General features: G+C 40.0%; 1 protein-coding gene across 1 annotated transcript in view; it reads left to right on the plus strand.

The window, feature by feature from the left end:
- Window positions 1-1,931: 1,931 nt before the first annotated feature.
- Window positions 1,932-23,804, plus strand: part of dpydb (dihydropyrimidine dehydrogenase b) — a 101,305-nt gene continuing 79,432 nt past the window's right edge. The window contains 6 exon segments of the mRNA XM_059502677.1: window positions 1,932-2,000; window positions 4,758-4,799; window positions 4,855-5,016; window positions 13,396-13,458; window positions 15,545-15,619; window positions 22,868-23,014. Coding sequence (XP_059358660.1) covers window positions 1,932-2,000; window positions 4,758-4,799; window positions 4,855-5,016; window positions 13,396-13,458; window positions 15,545-15,619; window positions 22,868-23,014 — 558 coding nt within the window.

A 23,804-nucleotide genomic window follows, 5' to 3' on the forward strand; every position in this document is an offset into this window, starting at 1 on the left:
GCTGCGGCCGGGGTGAAGGCAGAGGAAGTACCAGAACAGTTTCGGGCAGTTAAAGGTGCCTTCCATGAACTGGTCACTTCCTGGTGCACTTCCGGGAAGAAAGGAACCAGAGGGGGGTGCTGGCGATCTGCATGAACAGCCCCCAGGAACCAATCATCCAGCCTCGAGCGCTCGGGACAGGGCGGAGCATTCCACTCAAGGCCGATGCTCTCCGCTGCCCGGGAAAGCACGGCCTTCAGCTCGGGATCGGACTCTGACAACTCTGGCACGCCAGAGGGAGGCAACGCAGCCGAATCCTAATCTCCCGAGGACTCAAGCCCGCCTTGTGATGCGGCGATCGACATACGGTCCTCTTCGCGAGCCCCGAATGAGATGTCAGGAGCCTGAGAGGTTCCAGCAAACTCATCCGGAAACTCAACCGGCTGTGGCGTATGTGAGGGGGGTGTGGCCCGAGGAGGTTGACTCATCGGGGAAGCCCACACAGTAACCCTCAGATCACCCTGGCCAACAGCCGAAGTAGCCCTCTTACGAGAAGAGGAGCTAGAATGGGGTGTGGCAGAGGGGACTCTATACCTCTATACCTCTATACCCAACGCCGAGATGGTCATGTCCCCGCAATGAGAACATGAGCCATCCACAAATGCAGTCTCAGCGTGCTGGAAGCCCAGACATGTGACACAGCGATCGTGGCCGTCACGAGGAGCGATATATCGACCGCACCCAGAAACACACGGGCGAAATGACATCTTTAAAAAGACGCAAATCTGCCTGTATCTCTTTTGTGAAAGAAATTTGCTCTTTCAGAGGTGTTGAATCGCTGAGGGGAACGCGGGAGCTGTCGCAGGAAACCCAGATGAATCGCACCGTTACACCAACACCAGTGACTCTTGCTTGTAGCACTCCGGTGAAAGCAGCAAGCGATGTGCTCGGCTCCGAAGCGAAAGCTTGAATGCGAGTTGCTCGCGTTGCTCCTTATATACCCGCTCTGCGGGGCGGAGCTCGCGATGCAAATCCCGCAGACCAAGGTACTTTGTGTACCATTGGCTTGTTTTGTACCACTCGAAGGTGATTGGGGTCTCGGGCAAGATCCCATTCGTAACGTCGAACGTGACCGACTGAAAGGGAACTATATATAGTATGCTCAGTCTAATTACCTTCTGTTCTGTGAGTTTATTTTTTTAACCTTAAAAAGGATGAAACTGGATATTTCTGAAGACTGTAATAAAGGATAGCTCAGTCAGAGATAAATGAAATAAATACAGTCCCTTGTCACTTTATGTATCTTGCAGACAGTGCTACTTAATCAGGTTCATTATGGATTATTGATGGGATTCTCAGTTGAGGATCATTAACAGTGAATGATTCCCGACCACACTGCACTCCACATGTGTGGATGACTTAGAACATATATTTCCTCAACATCAGTCAAATACGACCTCTGTCATATGAAATGAGCTTACAACGCTTTGACACTGTAGCGACATGAAATATTACTGCTGACACAGTGCTGGAGCAGAATGCTTATCGCAGAGGTCATGTTTAGTCTGACCTCCCATTGTGGCTCATTTACCAGGAGGTGCAAAGACCAGGTAACACATGCAAATAAATAATGAAACAAGGTGATGAATTTAAGAGTGCAGGGGTCAGAGCTTAGTGCTTCTTCTGCGTTCATACAAGAGAAAAATGCCCAATTTCCAATTCAAAATGTGAACGCTGCCTCCAGCGCTGCATTGTGCAATGCTAAGGAGGTACTTACCGTACATGCGTAAATGAGTCATTATACATCAGCCGAAAACACACTGAATTGTGACATTGTTAGGCATAAGAAAATATTTTAAGGCATAAATGTTCTGCGATAATGTCATAACTTATATCATTGAGAATCCCCACGGCCTCCATTTTTAAATTATGTAAAAATCCCAGTAGCGACGATGTGCAGCATCTATCAGAGATCTCAGCCGCAGCCCACAGCGCAAGCTGACTCCCTTAATGACCACACTGTAATTATTCTGCCCTTGAAACTTCAAATGCATATTCATTTGACTGAATTACATTTAAGGCTTAAACTTATAATTTTTTCAAGCAGTGTAGCATTGACATTTTGAGCATGCTACTGTACATGTCCAATGCTACAAATAAAATTGTCCATGGAAGTTTGTTTTCGTTATGTTAATTAAGTATTTTGTGAGACGGGAGACTTTGGAAATATGCCTTTCTATCTTGTAAATATGCTTGCCACATATTTACAAGATAAAATTGTGGTGTTGCAACACCACTACTGAACAGCGTGAAACAGATGCAGCATTGTAATCAAATTACAGAACAAATTCTTTTTTTGGCTTTTTTTAGCGAATTAACAACACATAGCACAACCAGTGCAGTCTGATAATTACAAAAACATTTTTTTTTTTTATTAATCAAAAATATACATCACAGGCAGTATTGTCTGACTCTTATGAACCAGTTCTTTTAATTAATAAAAACCTACAGAGCAGCCTAGTCTGACAACAAATGATACTTATGAAACATTTTTTTTGTTTTGAGAATCAGAAATACAGTGAAACCAATATAGTCTGATTCCTGAACAAATTACTTGTATGAATTTTCTTTTTTTTATGAATCAAAAAAGATACAGCACAGACAGTGTATTCAGATTCCTGAACAAAATATGCTTATGAACCAATTATTTTATATTAATTTATATTTATATTGTTCATATGACAATGTGAGGTACAGTATTATATATATATATATATATATATATATATATATATATATATATATATATATATATATATATATATATATGTACTGTATATAAAAAAAAATCATATGAATTTAACCCATCATTTGGTGAAGAAATGTTAATTTCTTTTTCCAAATTATTTTTCTTTACAAGTTATAAGATATTTGTTAGTGAAATCATTAAGGTACTGTAACCAAGCTGTTTCAGGAATTCTTAATGATTCCCATCTCTTCTTGTTTGATTAGTTGCAGTTTCAAGCCAGGGTTTTGTTTTTGTAGTCTCATTTAGCCCTGACATTCCCAAACCTCTTAAATGAATGCAGTCATTTCCATTGACATTTACTTAAATACATTTGCTCCCGGTCAGTCAGATATTGTACGCTCAGAAAAAGTGGCAGGTCTCCATGAGCAAAACCATTTTTGAAGATGTACTGTATGTGACACTGACCAAGAATCAGAAAAGTGACCTATGATTATTGCACCACTATTGCATGTGTTAAACACATGATATTTTCTCTTTAGATTTAAAATGAAATTTCACGGTCACAGGGTCCTTACCTATATCCAAAGCTGTTCTGCTCGCTCTCTTCGATGGAATGTGCCGCATGCATTTTGTACCTCCATGAAAATTTAATTTGCTGGAGCCAAATTATCCCATGTATAATTTAAAGCAGGCATGTTGTTGTCTAACAATATGGAGTTCCCTGGTCATTATGAAGTCAGCAGTATTTATAAGAGGTATCAGTCTTCACCACAGTCAGAGCAGAGACATGTCTAGGATAAAACAAGCATCACTCAGCCATTTGTTCTCAGCTCTCCTTTTTCCAACCACACAAAGGGCAAACCATTATCTACTGCTGCACACCATCAGCAGTGCCAGTAGTATATCTGATGTTGTATGCTTTACTTTTCTTTGGTATATAAATGTGAGGGTTTTGCTTTAAAGGAATAGTTCATCCAAAAATGAAAATTTGACACCATTAGGGCATTCCATATCAGTTTATTTCTCTGAACAGATTTGGAGAAATTTAGCATTAAATCACTTGCTCACCAGTGGCTCCTCTGCAGTGAATCGGTGCTGTCAGAATGAGAGTCCAAACAGCTCATAATAACATCACAATTTTCCACAAGTAATTCACATGACTCCAGTGGATCTATTAATGTCTTGTGAAGCAAAAAGCTGCATGTTTGTAATAAACAAATAATCATTAAGATGTTTTTAAATTTAAACTATTCCTCTGTTGCTCTCTTCAGTAAATAAAGTTGCCTCATCTGAATCAGGTGAGACATATGCACAGATCAAGCACCGTTTATACGCAAAAACCATCAAAAATGGGGGATTTTGATGTGAGAGGACAACAGGGGTCAGTCTTTTTCACTGGAGGAAGCATCATTATGTATTATGGATTGGTATTTTGGACAGAAGTGAGGTTTTAAAGTTGAAAAAATGCTTTAATAATGGATTTATTTCTTACAAACACATAGCTTTTCACTTCATATGCCGTTAACTGATGGCCTGGATATCTGTGGGTTTTTGTGATGTTTATCAGCAGATTGAGCCTTCATTCTGATGTTACCCATTCACTGCATCCATTAGTGAGCAATGATGTGATGCTAAATTCCCCAAAATTAGTTTCAATAAAGAAACAAACTCACTTACATCTTGGATGCCTTGAGAGTGAGTACATTTTCAGTAAATTTAAATTTATGGGTGGACTATTCCTTTAAAATAATGGAATACAATTTTCTTTCATGTATACTGGCATATTTTGCATGTAACTGTAAGGTTTCAAAATTAAAATAACTTTTCATAAGTGCCTGAAATGTGCAGATGCTCCTTGCCAGAAAAGCTGCCCCACCAAATTGGTTATCAAGCCTTTCATCAACAGCATTTCCAACAAGGTAACACCTACAATGCTTGAACTCGCACGCTCAGCAACTACACTGAGCACAGTTTATTGATGTTGGCTTAAGTGATACTCTCATAATCCTCTGTGTATTATATTTCTCAGGTAGTTAAGCACAAGCACTTATACGTGGCTTTATTCGGCCAGGTAAAATCTCCGCTCAAGTCCATATTTATAGCTGACTCTATTGTGTGTTTTCTAGAACTACTATGGTGCTGCCGAGGCAATCCTGTCCGATAGCCCTCTGGGTTTGACCTGTGGCATGGTGTGTCCCACCTCTGATCTGTGTGTGGGGGGATATAACCTCTATGCTTCTGAGGAAGGCCCCATCAATATTGGTGGGCTGCAGCAGTTTCCCACTGAGGTAAGGTGCTCTTTAATGCAATGGCTAACAATTGGAGATTTTTTGCATTTAAGTCAAAGGTCTGGTGTGGTGATGTTTCAAATAAACTTGAAGCTGAAAAGTAATGTAAAAAGAATGTATGTTTGAATTCCAAGTCTTATTTTTGTACTTTAATGTAATGACCACCATCAGTGGGCTATGGTGGGTCTGCTCTCTTGTACTTTGTGCTGTCTTGTACGTTCAGTTCCTCACTCACATCCCTATAACAATCACCAGGCTCTTTTTAGTTCCTCTGAGAAAACTCAGTGGGAATGTCTTTTTCTCTGATGGAATGGACTTTTTTTCAAAGGTGTACATCAAGAACTAGCTCAGGTAGGGAGAGAAAAAGTTAGCCTTTGCTCTCTTGATTTTTTCTTTAGGTCTTAATCTTTTTGAGAAAAGTAAAATAAAGTGAACTTATTTAATTATTTAATTTTTTTTGTTCATGGTGCCTACCTAGTACTTTGCACTGTCCTATTTGTGTAGCTTATTGGCTTATTTATTGGTAAATATGTATTGGTTATTGTTTTACCATAACATTTTCTATGTTATTATATTTTAACATGCAAGTCATTTCTGGGCAGTATTTTCAGCAGCCAAGTGTACAGTATCACATGATCTTTCAGAAATCTTTCTGTGCTGATATCAATGTGCTAAAATCTTGTTGACCTCAAACTTAACTGAACTGTTACTGGTGTAAATATTATTTATAAGTTAAGGAATAGTTTACCATTTTAGTAGGGCAATATGACTATAAGGGTTGATGAATACCTAGTGACACTTTTCTTGTTAAAAATATGTTATGTTTTATTTTGTGTACTAAAAATTTATATATTACAACATGGTTATCGCAGGCAGCTTTTTCCACATATGGCAGCTTTTCTGTAGGATGACCCAGCTTTACAATAGCCTGCTCGCTCTTATTTCTAAAACTAGTGTGTCCATCTGTCTAATGTCTAGCTTTCACGTCTTCACCCCGTCTTATCTTCTCTTTACCTGACCTTAGTGAATCTCTCCATTTTCACATGAAAAAAAAACAAAAACACAAATCATCCTGAGAGGTCCAGAGAGTCCTGCAAGTGAAAGGCCAGCCATACCATCCCGTCAGCTGCTTCCCCCCGTCACCTCTCACCACAGAGATGACAGCTCCTCTCTTCTCAAATGTGAAAGGCCAGGGTTGTTTATCAGCCTGTTGATTAGATAAGCACTAGACAAGGGCCATCAGTGGCGGCTAGCCTACCATCCTCTCCTCAGTTTGAGCTTGCCGACAAACTGTACACAGACCAGTGCCTGCATTAGTGTAAAGCAGGAACTGTAAGTACATCACATACAGTAAATCACATTACATGCCTTGGGCGGATTCTGGTAAACAGTCAGTTGACTGTTTATGATGCCAACAGGGCCTGAAAGGCTTTCTGGAGCTAAATAAGAGAGGAAAGAGAATAAGGCAATCACAGCGTAATGTTGTTTCATTAGGCCCAAGCGGATCTGTGCCTTTACTGTAAAAAGCTCCAGGGAGGTCAACTTTGAACTGTAATTTGCACACTAATTCCTTATAAATATTCCAGAGATTACAGTGCCATGGAAATAGGATTGATGTGAAAATGTGTATTTTATGGAGCCAGAATAAAGGTGAAGTTTGCTCTCCTCGGGAGTTCAGCATATGGGCATCCCTCAGATCAGGAATGCAGAATTTCCTCCACCACATTAAATGCCGGAGAGCTTCCACATGTAGATCACTCTCATTGGTTGTGGCCAGCTGCGCCTCCTTCCTGGCTCGGCTATGCTACAATAACATCACCATCTTTGAGAAACAGAAATACATCGGTGGCCTCAGGTCAGGTAAATGATTTTTGAATCTCTTTCTGAAGTGATCCTCTTAACCTAGGCCTGGTCTTGGTCTTGCTGGTGGACCACTGTAGTCATGTTGTTCTCCTGAAAAACATTACCAATGTGCTATCATAGTCATCTTATCAGTAGACTTAGCTGTCTAGATTGGTTGACAAAAATACTGTAGGTTGGTTATTTGTCAATAAAATAAAAAAGAACTAAAACAGTCATTTTAATACGGCCTATAAAAACAAGTAGACAGTCCCACTTTATATTGTGGCCCTAATACCTGTGTACTTACATAGTAATTAGATGTGTACATATTATGTTACCACAGTTTACGGTAAGTACACATTGGTACATAGTGTAATGTGTAACAGGAAATTGGTAACAACACATTTTGGCAATGAAAGTACAAATGTGTAACAGGACTAACAGCACTTTTTGGTAAAGAAAGTGTTAAACTTTATATTAAGTGAACAATTCCTATGGATTTACAATGTAATTACTCTGATGTTACACGCCAGCAACCAGTAAGTTAGGCTTTACATATAAATTGTGGTTGGTGTCCAGAATGTTACACTTTATATTAAGTATACAGCTCCTGAGGAGTTACCATGTACACTGGTATTACAGCGGTGTACCAACTTCAGCATCTTGAGATCTATCTCCTCCCACTTCACATATTACAAGCCACAGCATTCAGAAACCACTGTCATTTTTAACAGAAAATAATACAACAAGATCGTAATCACAACTTCATAAATGGGAAATAGCAGCAGAGAAGCACTCTCGCTCAGCACAGTGGAGTGCATTGTTTAGTTAACTTTGTGAAGTATTATTTTGAGTTGTATGGGACGCGGTAACACACACCCTCTCACAATATATTCCTTTACACATCTATAACTCTCGCTGCTCAGAAATATTCACGGAATCATGCAGCACGTATCAGAAGATCTGGCTACAGTGCAGTTAGCACTCACACTCACTGATCTATATATAACTGAACCGCGCTCTTGCCCACCTCTTCCAGCCGAGCCAGGGACTACTAAATGGAATGATCACACTGGTTAAACAAACCTGGCTTTGGGGGTTAAGATTGCCTAGTGTGAGCACACCCTAATTATTCTCCCACATCCCGCACACACGAGTCTCTACCCGCACATCAATGTTGTCCCTCACCGCACCCTGCTGCGTTGGGTCCCATGATCCTGCAGGTCTCTTCTCAGAAGATGCCTGTTATAACATTATGATCGAGGCTCTGGACTCTGAGCATAAATTGTTCCCTGTCAAGGGAACTTCGAACTGCGTCCTCTGAGGGGACACTATGGGGAGCACCTCGTCGTGACCCGTGTCTGAAGCATACTTTGAAAAACGCCAACGTGTTGGCCGGCGACAGCCTCTGATGTCACTACCAGCGCGACTATAAATACGCGCCTGTAGGACCCGTCACTTATCTTCTTCGTCTTCATTGACTGTTTTGTTTGAAGTGTGCAGAAACGACCAAAACGGTAAGAGCGATCTATTATTATTATCATCATGGCTTCCACTAGCAAGGCGTTTAGACAGTGTGTGCATCCGTGTCAGCGTTATCTGACACCTGATGACACACACACTCTTTGCGTCTCTTGTTTGGGCGAAGAGCACGCGCGCGATGTCCTTGAGGGGGCGATCTGCGTGCACTGCGAGCGTTTTTCTGTGAGAAAGCTCCGCTCTCGTTTGTCTCTCTTTTCGAGGAAAGAGGGACAGCCATCTGGATCCCGCGGCTCAGGACCCGCCGTTGCTGAGGCACGGAGGAGAATGAGCTCGTGGGAATCACAGGTGGATCTCGCTGAGGAGTGTAGAGAGGGACTTTCCCTTTCACACTCTCTGGCGGCGAACGAGAGTGAACTTCGGGAGGAAGATGCGTCATCATTAACCCATTCTGACACTGAAGTTAGTGCTCTGCTGGGTTCTACCCAGAAAGTGGAAAGAAGCTTAGGCTGAGCCTTCTCAATCCTCCTGCCCTGCGTATGAGGAGCTGTTAGAGGTTATGGATCGCGCCACGGCAAAATTAGACTTGCCATGGAAGCGTGCCAGAAAGGTGACGTCACGAGGTCACCTCGATGAGCGTTATTTGTCTGACCATAGCCCTCCAGCCCAGGTGAGCCTTCCATTCTTGCCTGACTTGCATGCAGAAGTCGGAAAGGAATGGAAGAGGCCGTTTTCCTCTCGCATCCACCGGTTTCAGCATAAGAGCTATGCTAATATCGAGGGCATGCACGAAAACGGCTATGAGAGGATGCCCCCTGTAGAAGAGACGCTGGCTAGCTATCTCTCTGTGGGGGAAACGTCCTCTCTTAAATCTCCCACTTTGCCATCTAAGCCCCTCCAGGATACATCCCGCTTAAATGGCAGGTCATACGCGGCAGCAGGTCAGGCTGTGGCTTCGTTGCACACGATGGCGGTGCTTCAGGCCTACCAGGTTGACCTGCTGAAGGACCTGGATACATGCGAGGGCCTTTCACCTGAGCAGGTAGCCGAGCTGCGCCGCACCACAGACCTCTCTCTCCGGGCTACCAAGCAGGCCGCCTCCGCCATGGGCAGGTCTATGGCGGCCATGGTGGTAATGGAGAGACATCTGTGGGTGAACCTGGCAGACATCGGGAGGGAAGAAAGGGGGTTTCTTCTCGATGCTCCGGTCTCGCCTTCTGAGCTTTTTGGTACCTCCATCGAGATGGTGGTTGAAAAGTTCAGGGAGGCAAGGGCGCGCTCAGCTGCTTTTAAATCCTTCATTCCACGAAGGTCCAGGTCCGAGCCCGAACAACAAAGGGGTCCTGGCCCATCTCGATCTGAGGATCGTAGACGGGCACAGAAGGCTAGTGTCGCGGCTCGCGTTGGCAAGAGGAACCGCGGGTCATGGAGAGGTAAGCAGTGTTTGAGGGACGTGATTCAGACGAGGCAGCGTCCACCGCGGAGTGAGACCCGCGCGTGGGAGGCAAGCGCTCTGCGGTTGTCCATCCCACACCCCCTCCCGAGGAGCCTGGCTGATCATCAGAATTGGCACAGCACTGCAGGGAATTCCATGGATGTCCATCCAGGTCACCCTGAGGGGCCGCCTGGCCGCTTGGCACATCCGGGGAGGTGGTGGTTACGGAGTCCTCTGTATGTACTGCCTCAGGTGATGCTCCCCTCGCTTGAGGGTTGGAGCTCACCTCTCCCGTGTGATCCAGCGCCTCTGCGATGCTTGGGAACCTTTCTGTACACACGCTAAGCCTGTGTACTTTCTCAAAACCACATGGTGGTCAGTGTGCACGTGAACACTTTGCACACTGTCTGAAATCCACGTAAGTGGTAAGTGTGCATGCAAGACTTTGCGCACTTTCTAAAATCCTGTACGGTAGGGGTTACGCGCTCCGCTTCGTTCCCTTTCTTAAGATGATTAGCCCTGGGTTCCATGGGCTTCATTCAACCGGTGTGTATTTGTTATACACCTCAAGCATCGCTTCCCTCAACATGAGGGGCTGGGTGGACTCCCACATATTGTGGTTATCAGGTAGTAGGCCTCATCAGGCCTCTCTGATGGTGAGCTCCCACATACTGTGGTTGCCAGGTAGTAGGCCTCACCAGGCCTCCCTGGAGATTTAGCTCCCACATACTGTGCGTTTCCACTAAATAGCATTTTGTGGTTTTCAGATAGTAGGCTTCACCAGGTTTCTCTGAAGGTGAGCTCCCACATACTGTGGTTGCCAGGTAGTAGGCCTCACCAGGCCTCCCTGGAGATTTAGCTCCCACATACTGTGCATTTCCACTAAATAGCATATTGTGGTTTTCAGATAGTAGGCTTCACCAGGTCTCTCTGAAGGCGAGCTCCCACATATTGTGGTTGCCAGGTAGTAGGCCTCACCAGGACCCCCTGGAGATTTAGCTCCCACATACTGTGCGTTTCCACTAAAAAGCGAGCTCCCACGGTTTGTGGTTGTCAGGTAGTAGGCCTCACCAGGCCTCCCTGGAGTCGAGTTCCATATTACTTTCAGTTTCCACTTGAGGTGGTTATCTGGTAACAGGTAGTAGGCCTCTCTAGGCCTCTCTGTAGGTGAACTCCCACATATTGTGGTTATCAGGTAGCAGGCTTCACAGGTCTCTCTGAATGTGAGCTCCCACATACTGTGGTTGTCAGGTAACCTTTCAGTACACACGCTAAGCCTGTGTACTTTCTCAAAACCACATGGTGGTCAGTGTGCACGTTAACGCTTTGGGCACTGTCTGAAATCCACGTAAAGTGGTAAGTGTGCACGCAAGACTCTGCGCACTTTCTGAAATCCACGTAAAGTGGTAAGTGTGCACGCAAGATTCTGCGCACTTTCTAAAATCCTGTACGGTAAGGGTTACGCGCTCCGCTTCGTTCCCTTTCTTGAGATGATTAGCCCCGGTGTTCCTTGGGCTTCATCCAACCGGTGTGTACTTATTGTACACCTCAAGCCCCCTCAACATGGGGGGGCTGTGTGGGCAATTCTCTCGGTAGTTTAGCAGCACTCCCCTTTTCTGAAAGGGTCACCTATGAGCATGCTGCTCGGAGCTCGGAGTCCTCCTCTCTTGGGAGGCTGAGGCTCGGGGAATGGCGCCTTCGCACCAAGGTGTTGAAGCAGAGTTGGAGAGGTTGGCCAGACTTGGGTGGATCGGTTTTGCTGCTCGAGAGAGCATCGCACTATCCCCTCTGGCTTCCTCTGACTCATCCAGCTCCATTGGGGGCTGGACGCCATGGTACAGGCGTGGCCGAGGCTTCATCTGTACGTTCCGTCCTCCAATTGCTCTGCTCCCGGGCCATTCCATCTACGAGCTGCTCTATCAGAGTTCCACGAGAGCCCCTCCTTAGAACAGTATTTGTATATCCATGTTATGGTAAGTGTGCACGTGAAGTCTTTGCACACTTTCTGAAATCCACACTGTGGTAAGTTCGCACGCTAGTACTCTGCGTTCTTTCTAAAATCCTATATGGTAAGGGCTTCGCGCTGCTGCTTCATGCCCTTTCTTGAGTCGGTTAAAGCCCCGTTCATCTTGGGCACCACTCCACCTAGGTATCCTCTGATACCTATCTAGAACAGGGCGCCGCTACTAGAGTACTGTTGGGACCGGTCTTTCGGCAAGTTTTTGCGAAAGCTAGCAGTAGCCCCTGTGTGACAAGCAAAGACTTGGTAGAGGAAAGTGCCAGGCTCTTAGCCGTATCCCTTTAAAGGAATCTTTTGTGATTCCAAGCCTTCAGCTCTACCCCGGGCCAGGGCCCTACAAGTAAGTTGGGTATGTAGCTTAGGCCTTTGGCCATAAGGGATAATGTCATAGACAGCCGTCGAACCGTCCCAGGGGCGACTCCCGGTGAAGTGGTAGAGTTGGTACTTAGTGTTTGCCATGATTCTGTTCTGCGCTCCCCTCAGCATGGCGGCGTGGGTATACTGTTCCCCATAGTATTTCCCTTCAGAGGACGCAGTTCGAAGTTCCCTTGACAGGGAACGTCTCAGGTTACGAATGTAACCATGGTTCCCTGAGAGGGAACGAGACACTGCGTCCTCTAGCTCCCTGCCATGCTTCGGACGCAAGTTTCACGAAGAAGATAAGTGACGGGTCCTACAGGCGCGTATTTATAGTCGCGCTGGTAGTGACGTCAGAGGCTGTCGCCGGCCAACACGTTGGCGTTTTTTCAAAGTATGCTTCAGACACGGGTCACGATGAGGTGTTCCCCATAGTGTCCCCTCAGAGGACGCAGTGTCTCGTTCCCTCTCAGGGAACCATGGTTACTTTCGTAACCTGAGACGTTTTTCTATAACAAACAATAAAATATTTTCTTTAAAAATTTTAATGTCCTGGCAGTGACAAATAGCTTGTTTTATATTTAATTTTATAAGTTAAGATTTACAAGAAATATTTTAACTGCTGCTATGTAAAAGGAACACTGCTGTAAAAATATTATTAGTTTCGTAGATAACAATGCGATTAATTGCGATTAATCGCAGACAATCATGTGATTAATCGCGATTTTTTTAATCATTGCCCAGCATTAGTATTTATTTATTTATTTGGTTTTGTGTTGGTAATATTAGTTTCTCTTTTATATATTCCTCCTGGATCTTTAATGAGCAGAACATGTGCTTGAGTGCAGAGAGATAACATGTGCAATTTGAAAAGGGGTCGTTTGCCCCGAAAGTTATTTACTGAAGAAGTCTGAATTATACACCTTGTTGCAATTCCCATTATTATTATTTTACTCACGCCCTATGGAGAATGAGATGTTGTCCAATGCACTATATCTTTTACATGCATCATGGGGTTGTTCACGTGGACATTGATTTATACAGCGTCAAAGTAACTGGACGTCATTCATGTGTGGCACAAGCATGAGCTAGAGAGACAAAGTTGAACAGAGCTCAGCAGACTGATCATGACTAATCAATAGGGTTATAATGCCACAAAGAAACAATTGCAAATATTAATAGTGCAATAAAAGTTGTATTTGTGTGTCTCCCTGTCTTTGTTTGCAGCACTGCTGAAATTTCTCAGTTCCGTTTGCCCTATGAGGTGGTGCAGTTTGAGATTGATCTGATGAAGGATCTTGGTGTAAAGGTACCAGTGAAAGAGAGATTGGGGGATGTCAGATCCTTCCAACCCATCAACAGCCAAATGTCACTGACATTAATAACCATGCAGGGAAAAAAGCAAGCTAACAACCCACAATTAAAAGCCACATTAGTGAGGCAAGTGGCAAAGACATCCATCTGTCCATTGCCTGAGAGCAGTGATGGTGAGAAATGGCAATCGATAGTCCTCATCCAGATCACCTGACCATGATTAATTTGATTTTCATCTTGAGAGAGCTGGAGATAGACAGAAGGGGTGAGGGAAAGGGTTTCTGAAACTCAGTGGAGGTTGATTAAGGTTAGGTAAGGGGGACATCTACTATCACACTGTAAAAAATCCAACTCACAAAAAGTTAGACTAATGATTATATTTTAGTTAACTGGACAATTAAATGCAAAAAAATTGGCATAACTAGTGAAAAGACGTTGGTTCATCAATCGTTGAACCAACCTAGAATTGATTGTAAATTCAATTTGTAAATTCAAGTTAACAAGTATACAAGTTGGGTTGGAGGTTGGAGCATGTGCGCTGTAACGACCATGAAATTGGTGCATGGGCAATGAAGCGCGCCAACACCGAACAGACAAAGGAGCCTCACCCTAACTGTGGTGGATACGGTGAATAAGCTAAAGCCCCAAAAAGTCAGCGTACTCCTTTAACTTGCACTTATATTGCTCATTTTGTAACATGTTTGGTGTTAACAAATTAAAATGTTAAACATAGAACATTTAAAGTATGTAGGACCAGTTGAATGAGATGGCACTTTGAATGTTTTTATTTTTTTTCTCCTTCTTCTGCCTACTCATTTAATTACTTTTTTTAAGAATGAGTATGGCTAAAGTTACCAATGTGTTGCTGCTGGTTTGAAATAAAACCTGGACCAAAATATCAAGCATATAGTAGTTTTTTTTTAACCTTGTGATGCTGTTTAAAAATACATTTTTAGTCAACTGAACGTACTTTATTAAGTCAAGTGAAAATAACATTAAAAATTCAAATTACATAAAAGTTTTTTAACTATAAAAACTCAATCAGCTGAACAAAAAATCTTAAGTTGGGAGACATGTGACCTTACTCAATGAATTGAGTTAAGTGAACTAATTAGTTTAAAAGTTGAGTAAATTCAAAAAAGCTGTAAGTTAAGTAAACTTTTCTTTTTTTACAGTGCATGAGCAGACCCTCAACACTTTATTATTTTTTTTAGCAAAGAAATTCTATTTCCAATTACTTTAATTGAGAAGATTTGTGCTGATGAGGATTCCACCATATTCTGTGAACAAAACACTTAATCTTACTCAAATAATTTTTTTTTCTCATGGATATTTACTTGTGCTGTTAATTCAGTCTGTTTTTACTATCTTTAAAACACTAATAATTTAATAACACTATAAAACGTAATCTTTAGCAAATCTCAAAATAAATATAAATGTTTCATAATATACATTATAATGTTGTGATTCAGAAATTTGCATGCAGCATTCAAAACAACTTATTTTTTTATTATTTTTTTTTCATATAAATATTGGCAGATGAAATGGTCAACTTTTGAGTATCAGTCAAAATTTCAGTATCAGTCCATTTCCTTTTCCTTTACCTTGCATAGGTTAGTTTTTTTATTAATGTCATGTAAGCTGCGTCTAGGTTGGCAGGTGTCTAATTTAACTGGCTTCTACCAGGTGACAGATGAATTGCTGCACAATCCTGATTTATATTGTTAGCTGTGCTTAATTATTTGCATTTGGCGTTACTTTACCCTGTGGCCCGTGACCCTTTACGAATAGATCTGTGACCCACTGCTTGTGAACCACAGGTCTATTTGTCATTTGTACTCCAACACATAGCAGTACATGTGACCATAGAATCCCTCTGTTTGCACTAATGTATCATAACTATACTCGTCTGTATACTGCCGTCACAAAGGTTGCGGGATGATTGATGTAATTATGTCCTGGAATTCACAGCAGCGTGGAATAATTGACGCTAACATCCTCTTTATGTGAATAATACTGACAGATGGAGGCAGATGAGACAGATGCAGTGTGGATGTTTTGTTTTTTTGTTTTTCTGACAGGTTGTTCAGAAGGGACTGGGGCAGACTTTGACCTCACTGAAGGAAAGGGCTTCCGAGTGGTCTTTGTTGGCATTGGTCAGTCCCTCTCTAGGGGTTATTTTACTTATTTTGTGTGTGCTCACATGTGCATGTCTGTTTTCTTTATTTGAATAAAACTGTCACGTGCTTGCTGACATCCTTTGCCTAGAAACTAATTAGTCCCTGCATTAAAAAAATCAGTTTTCTCCTCCATTGGAGGTCACTCTGTGAAGTAAAAACAATTTTTTTACTCTCAAGGGAAGCACATAACCCCTGTCCTCGATTCCCTTGATATCTAACTGGCCTGTCTGTGTAATGCTCCATGTTTCATTGTCTCTTTTTTCCGTCTTCCTGCATGTCTTGTATTCTGCCTTGCTCTCCATCACCCCATCTTTTCTATGTCCTTCAATCTGTCATTCCTTTTTGAACACACACACACACACACACACACACACACACACACACACACACACACTCACACTCACACGGATAACTGCACTCTTTGTTAAATGGCACATTCATTATTCCATCAAGACATGATGCCCATGTTTAACCTTAAAGAGATCACCAATAAATGAGAATAGTGGTTCAGAGTTGCCAGTAAATGAGAGTTGAAAAATGTATGACTTTTTCATAAATTGAACACATAAGGATTTTTCTTTTATAAAATGGAATTTCACCACATTTACTTTCTTATTGCATATTTTTACTGTGAACGATTCATCCATGCGTCTTTAATTTTATTTATATTTTATAACTTAATCTACCATTTAAATGACAAATCTTATTTCATTTAATCATTTAATCGACTTCCCTTTCTTACAATCTACTGCTACCCCCACGGAATCATAAAATGGCTTCATAAAACATCTCCAGTTGAAGCTGTATTAGTGTGAGGAAAATAACAAATGTGATTTTTTTTTAAATCATCTTTATCTCTCTTTAAAGTTCTTGCAAGAAGTAGCGAAGTCTGATTCACGGAATTGTTGTTTTGAATCAGACCTTTTCAATGAATCAATTGATCCAGTTCACAAACCACAAAGTCACAGCTGTTAACAGCTTGCTGAAGAGGAAGATCATCAATAAATAATGACTGAATTTTTCTGCATCTCAGAGAATTGTTGTATGACTTCTGAAGCCTTGGAATACGGTGCATGAGTTGTGTGGACCACTTTCATGGTGCTTTTTATGGAAATTTTTTAAGCTTGAAAGCTCCACTCTTTATTTATTCTAATTTGAAAAAGATTGACCAGTACATTATTCAAAATATATCTTTTTGTGTTCCACAGAAGAAAACAAGGACACACTTTACAGGGACCAATTCTCACTATTAATTAGTTGCTTATTAGCATGCCTTTTATTAACATATTGTTTATTAGTACTAACAAAGCATATATTCTGCATGACCATATTCTACATACATTATCCAACTCAATACCTATATTTAAAAACAACCTTATTTACTATTAATAAGCAGCAGATTAGGAGTTTATTAATGCTTAAATATTACTTAAATATTAAGTAATAGTTAATGGTTTGTTAATGGTGAGAATCTGACCTTTAAGTAAAGTGTGACCGAAAAAAAGTCATGTAAGTTTATATGGACATGAGGTCGAGTAAATGAAGACAGAATTTCAACTTCAACTAATCCTTTAATGCTTGGCTTTTTTTTTTTTTTGAGCAGAAAGAAATGTGTCCATTGAGTAATTTTGCCTTCTATTTTTATTAAAGTAAGAAAATATTGTGTGCATTGGTGTATTGATTTGATTTGAGAAATTCAAACATTCCTTGAGGGTGACTGTGTACTTTGTGCTTCTTTCTTCTCCTTATAATTAAAAGGAATACGTATCATTTATTATGTTTGAACAGCACTACTTTTTGGTAGCTAAGCTTTATTGTTATTGAGACGGGGCGAGTCTCAGAACTGCTCTGGGATTTCTTTTTCTCATAAAGCAACGGCAATACGCTGGGAAACATAAAGGAAATGATTACATTCGCGCCTCTGTGATATTTTTTCACCACTTCTCTCATGTTGTCTCTAATGTCAGCCTCTACAGTGATTGACATGCAAATGTGTACCTTTGCCTTTGAGAGAGAGAAATGGTTGAAAAACACAGATAAGGATGTTTCTTTTCGGCCTGTAAAAATTACCGGCGTGTTCCACGCACACCCTTTTTTGTCATTTTATCATGTGATTGCCATGTCGTACGTTCCCCGGCTCAGTAATGGCTATCATCAGAATATAAATTTTTGGACCGTTGCCTTGAAAATATTGTTTTCTGTATACACCCACCACAAAATCGTTCACAATAGAGGCAATTAAGCCCAGAATGCTTTAAGGTTAGCAGCATTCATGTGGGTTTATCTGAAGCATTGAAAAAGATGAATGCAGCTTCTAAACTACACCATATGGGTAGGCAGATTGGTCTAGATGTTCAGTTCTAATGAATATGACTCTGAGGAGGTCTTACTGAGGTCAGCATGTGTATCATAGTGTCACATGAGTTGAGTTTCCTACGAAAGCCTATGAAATGCCAGGAGTTGCCTAATAAATATAATATTTTATTAAAGAAAAGATTTTCTCAGTGTCACTTTATATTAACTTTAATTAGAACTTTACCATTACAGCATTATGTAATGCTTACAAATCATTAGTTTGACAGCTAGAAAGTTCATAGTTAGAAATATAATTTAAATTTTAAATGCTATATTTTTTAGGTTTATTCTCCATGGACTTCCTGGAGTGCCTTCAGGGACTCCTGGGGGAAAACTCTGGATTTAAGGCAATCACTGTCAGGAAAGGATAAAACTGTATTTTTAACTGTTTTGTGTCCTTTTACTGCATATGACATTTAAGCTGTTAAAGAAAGCAGTCTAAGAGCTACTTTTCTAAAGTTGAAAAAAGGTTGAACAGCAGATGGTGTATTGGATATCAATATGTTGTGCTTTACTTTTTATTGTAGTATATTACTTCTTGGTGTTGCGGTTAGTCACACAAGCTTCGATTTATGTCCTCGCTGTGGTGCTAATCCAAGAACAGTACAAGCCATAATCCATCTAAATCATTACTTAAAAACTCAAATTCTTCTATTTTTCCCCATTGGTCATGCTGTAAATAATTAGCCTAGAAAATCACAACAGGACATAGAACAGAAAACAAAGTGTTTACGTATTAATCAGGTATAAAATCTGGAAACAAATGGCTCAAAATCCTAATGTATGTAACACTCGCCTCAGGGTAAAAGAAAGACTACGGTAAAACAACTCCTGGAAATGTCTAACACATAGATATACAGGGTTCTGAGACCTTACTTTTGTTTTAGAATTGACTAATCCTAACACTTTGTTTATTTCCAGATTTAAATATTTAATTTATATATGTAAAATAATATGTCTGTCAGATGTTGTTCAGTGTCTGTGTTTGTTTACTTCCCCCAAGTGCTCCATGTGATGTTTTTTCCATTATTTGGTCTTCCTGTTCCTGTCCTGATTGTGTTATTTGTTCCAGGTGTGTCCCGTTAATTTCATTGTATTTAAAGTGTGTTCCAACCCCTCGTTTCCCGTCCAGTATTGTTCATCTCACCCCAGTGCTACGTGCGCTTTCCTGATGTTCAGTTCCATAAAGTTCTAGGTTTATTGGAATCTCCAACATCTTCCCAATCTAGCACAGTAGACATGCATGACAAGTAGTACAAATTAAGTTATAATTTATATATCAGTAAGTCTTGAGCAATATGTCAGTAAATGTTAATAGATTTGAACCATACTTAGTATGAAATAAATGCATTTTACATTTTATTTAACTTGGGTAATCAAGTGGCCACATTTGACACATACAATGTGTATAGATTGTCATATGTTCTTTTTTTTTGATCATTGAATCATGCTGGAGAACGTTAAAGTAGTTGTTATTTTGAAGTACTAAATATGGGCTTTATAAAACTGTTTTTAAATAGAAGAGGAACTCGCAAAACACCTTCGGGGTTCCTCGCAAGATTTCATTTCTAAAACCACATCTACTTCTCTACTTACCTTTCCTATAAAACCATTACCAGTCTGTGAATCACAGTATTTTTTTTATCTTCAGCTCTTGCTGTTGGTTAATGTATTATAGGCATACGGGAAAAGACTAGTATTTAATTTGTGCATGGATTTGATCTGAGAAGTGTCAAATGGTGTTACGAAGCAACTGCTCTTAGCCGGTTCAAGGCAAAATTACATTTTTAGACATCTCTCAGCTACACAACTTTGTGAATTTAACAGTTATCCTTATGCTGCCTTGTATGAAGCACCTACACTGTTCAGAACAGACTTTAAATAACCTATAATGTCGGGAAAGAAGTACAGGCAATATTTTGTTTGTACCTGGAGCATCTGTGAACTTCCAGTTACCTCCTGCATGTCGTACATGTTCATCTGTTCTCTGTTACTTTGGCATACAAAGTTTTCATCTGCTGCTTCAAGGCCTTCATGTTCATTACTCAAGCAGTGATGATGGGCATAATCAGATAAAGATTGATAGCCTCCATCATGCGGTACATCCTTGGGGTGCGTGCCAGCCATAATAGACAGATTTGAAGTGGCAGGGGGTTAAGTATCCCTTAGATCCATTTCTGTTTGCCCTTTGTCTTATCGACATACTTCTTAAGGAAGGCGCGTGCCGTTGCTCTAGTTCATTATTATACGTTACATGTCTGCGGAGGACACTATTCCAAACAGACTCTCTTGGATCAATGATTTATAAGTGTGTTTATGCTCTGTAGTTACAGTTAATGTTTGTACTCATAATGTTGATATCAACTGCACCAATCATGACTTGGCTGAGGTTTTAACATGGGTTGTTTGCCCTATTACAATATGCCAGATGCTCTAGTGTTCAGGGGCATCATGCAGCTCATTTTATTTTGAGGGGAACAAGTGACAGTTGCAACTCACTTGGTGGATTTGTGGTTCTGTTTATAATATAATATAATATAATATAATATAATATAATATAATATAATATAATATAATATAATATAATATAATATAATATAATATAATATAATATAATATAATTTTAATGTGTTCGTTGTTACATGTACTTACTATTACAATAACAATAAATGGTAGCAGTCCTGTTCCTCATGTACATACTATGTACTTATTATAGTACTTACAATAACTATGTAATAACTAGGTACTAACTCTGAACCTACCCCTAAACCTAACTCTACCCCATGCAGGTACCTTGTATTACCAAAACTTTCTTAGATAAATACACTGTAAGTACACTATAAGTACATGTACGTACACATACTGTAAAATAAAGTGCAGCCCAATAAATTATACATAAGAATATGCAAGTTACCCTAAGCCAAACATTAATTTTAACCCCCTAATCATATAGTAAGTACATGCAGTTAATTAATATTACTCATTACTTAAAGGTATAATTACACTGTAACAATAATACCTTAAAATAAATTGTAACCTAATATAATATATTTTAATATAGTTGGATACTATACATGAATAGATGGATGAATTCATATAATTAATAAAAAAATAGTTTATTTATTTATATATTGCCACTGAGCTTGGCACTAAGTTAACACCATTATTTTTTTGTTCTGATAAACTCATACATTAACTCATTTTCAAGTTAAAAGTGACAAGAAGGTGGGTATATAATAAATTAAATTTGAAGCAAATGATGAACAGAAATTAAATTGAAACAGTTTAAAAAGGCAATTTAGACCATTATTTATGCTTAATCACTGTAAAAAAAATAATTATTGTAATTTTAAAGTCAAGTCAAGTCACCTTTGGCAAACTTGGCTGCATAATTTCAACACCATCAACATCACTTTCATGTGACAGTATTAAATCTAGAGTATGATTTCGACAATGAGTAGGTCCTGAGACGTGTTGTCTAAGAGTTCAGAATGTCTATAAATGCTGATCCCAATGCATCTTTTTCATTATCAACATGGATATTAAAATCACCAACTAAAGGAAAGCACTGTTAATATGCTACCTCAAAAAATATATAACGGGACAAATTTTATATTAAAATAATGTTGAATATACAGTTTTGGAAATAGAATGAACCAGGGATATAATTTACAAAAAAAAAAAAAAAAAAAACATATAAATTGACATTCTCATACTTTCCTGTGTGACACTTAACATTTGATCAGTGGTGACTCATGGGTTTTAAAATAGAGGAGGCACACTAATTGTATTGGTCTGGGGATTCCTGCCATATGTTAGCCTATATCCAGCTTAGACGTATTCTCCCTTTATTCTCCCTGCAGCCTCCCCTGCAAGGTTTCTTTTCTCAACACTCCTCAGCGCTGAAAGTGAATACTCGATGCTGATTGGATAACTTTTTTTTTTTTTACCAACGGAGGCACGAGCGCTCAGCTCTCCCCCTCACCTTCTGTATCATTTAGCAGCTGTACATCAGCAGATTCGTCACATTCGCGATAGAAAAGCTCCAACTTCAGTAACATGTTATGGTATTACAGCGGTGAAATTACAAACAAAAAATACACATTCTGAGACATGAACCGAAATGAATTGTGAATTTTATCAACATTAAATCATCCTCCTCCCATTTTCACCTCAAAAATTTTGGGTAAGCTGTGCCCTCCCCTGCCTCCCCCGATGAGCTGCCACTGCATTTGATGTTTTTTTTTTTTCATTGAAATAAATGTCCTCTTTGTCTACCGGTTGCATTCTGAACCCACTTGGCTCAAAATATGAAAGGACACAATGTTTCCCATGTTTTTTATGCACCTGGTCACACACTGAATCCAGGTGTATTCATCCTAACACACAATATATATAGTATATATATATTTAATTATAATTTTTTCACGCTACACAGGTCTTCCACAAGCCGACAGGGACAAGATCTTTGAGGGCTTGACCACCGAACAGTGATTCTACACATCTAAGGATTTTCAAACCTTGGTTGCAAAGGCCAGTAAAATAGGTACTGAAAGAAATTCCAGTTTATAATTTTTTTTTTTTTTAAATGTGTGAATTTACAGAATTTCACAGTAATTTTACTTTACCTAGTTCCTGTTGTGTTCTCCTGTAACAATATTACACTGACCGGGAAAAAAACAAAACTTTCCTAAATATATCTCAGTTGTGGCATTCAGTGGTCAAACTGTTAATAGTTTCTGTTAATGATATTTGAATCTCAATGCACAAATTTGTGTTATTTGTTGTTGATTTATTTTGTATTTTTTTGTATTTTGTTTTTTTCTGTGGCACGTGTCTTTTGCTGGCATGTGTAATTGCCGTTCGCAGCTGCCAAAACTGCATGGGAATGTGAATGTCCTAAGCCCAGGAGATACAGCGTTTGACTGCGCCACCTCTGCTCTCTGCTATGGAGCTTGACGAGTCTTTGTGGTCTTTAGAAAGGGCTTCACCAACATTCACACTGTTCCAGAAGAGGTAAAAGAAAATCAGTTCAGCAGCACCTGCAGCCAGTGATACATTCCTATTTTAAAAAAACAGCTGTATACCCCACGTCCTTAAGAAGACATTTTCTCTTTTTGTCCTCTTAAATTACATTTTGTATTGATTTTGACATGTTTTTTGTTTGTTTGTTAGTACTCTGGCAAACTCTCTCAGTGTCTTTACTGCTCACTCAAATGACAAGTACAGATAGACAGATTTTTTTTATTTTTTTTATAAGGGAAGTACAGTAGGTAATATCTGTTTTGTACCATTATGTCTCTTTCTCTCTCTCTCTCTCTCTCTCTCTCTCTCTCTCTCGCTCTCTCTCTCTATATATATATATATATTTTTTTTTGTCAGAGTGGATCGACTGTAATAAAATTGGCTTAACCACAGTGTTGTGGCCCAGCTTCTTGTTTGTTTGCAGTGTTTGAAAGTATATTATTATTATTATCATTACTATTATAAGTATATGCACAGTTGCACAGAAATAACACAGTTCACCTTTAAAATGATCTTGTCTGGCACCTGCATAAACCCCTAAAATATTCCCATTTGGACATAATCTATTCAAGAAAAAAAAATGAAAAAGTGAAGTTATATTCATTATCCACATTTCCTCTAAAACCTGCTCAATTGAGAACGTAGCCTAGTTTCTAAAGCCATTGTCTCAGTTATTACCGATATTTTGCAAAATCCTGTCTGTTATGTGGAATAGTTACATGAAATAATAATTATTTCAAATGGAACCTTATGAAAGTTAATACAGCTAGCTGTAGATTAC

This window comes from Carassius carassius, chromosome 20 (genome assembly GCF_963082965.1).
Source record: "Carassius carassius chromosome 20, fCarCar2.1, whole genome shotgun sequence".
In the NCBI taxonomy this organism is placed as follows: Eukaryota; Metazoa; Chordata; class Actinopteri; order Cypriniformes; family Cyprinidae; genus Carassius; species Carassius carassius.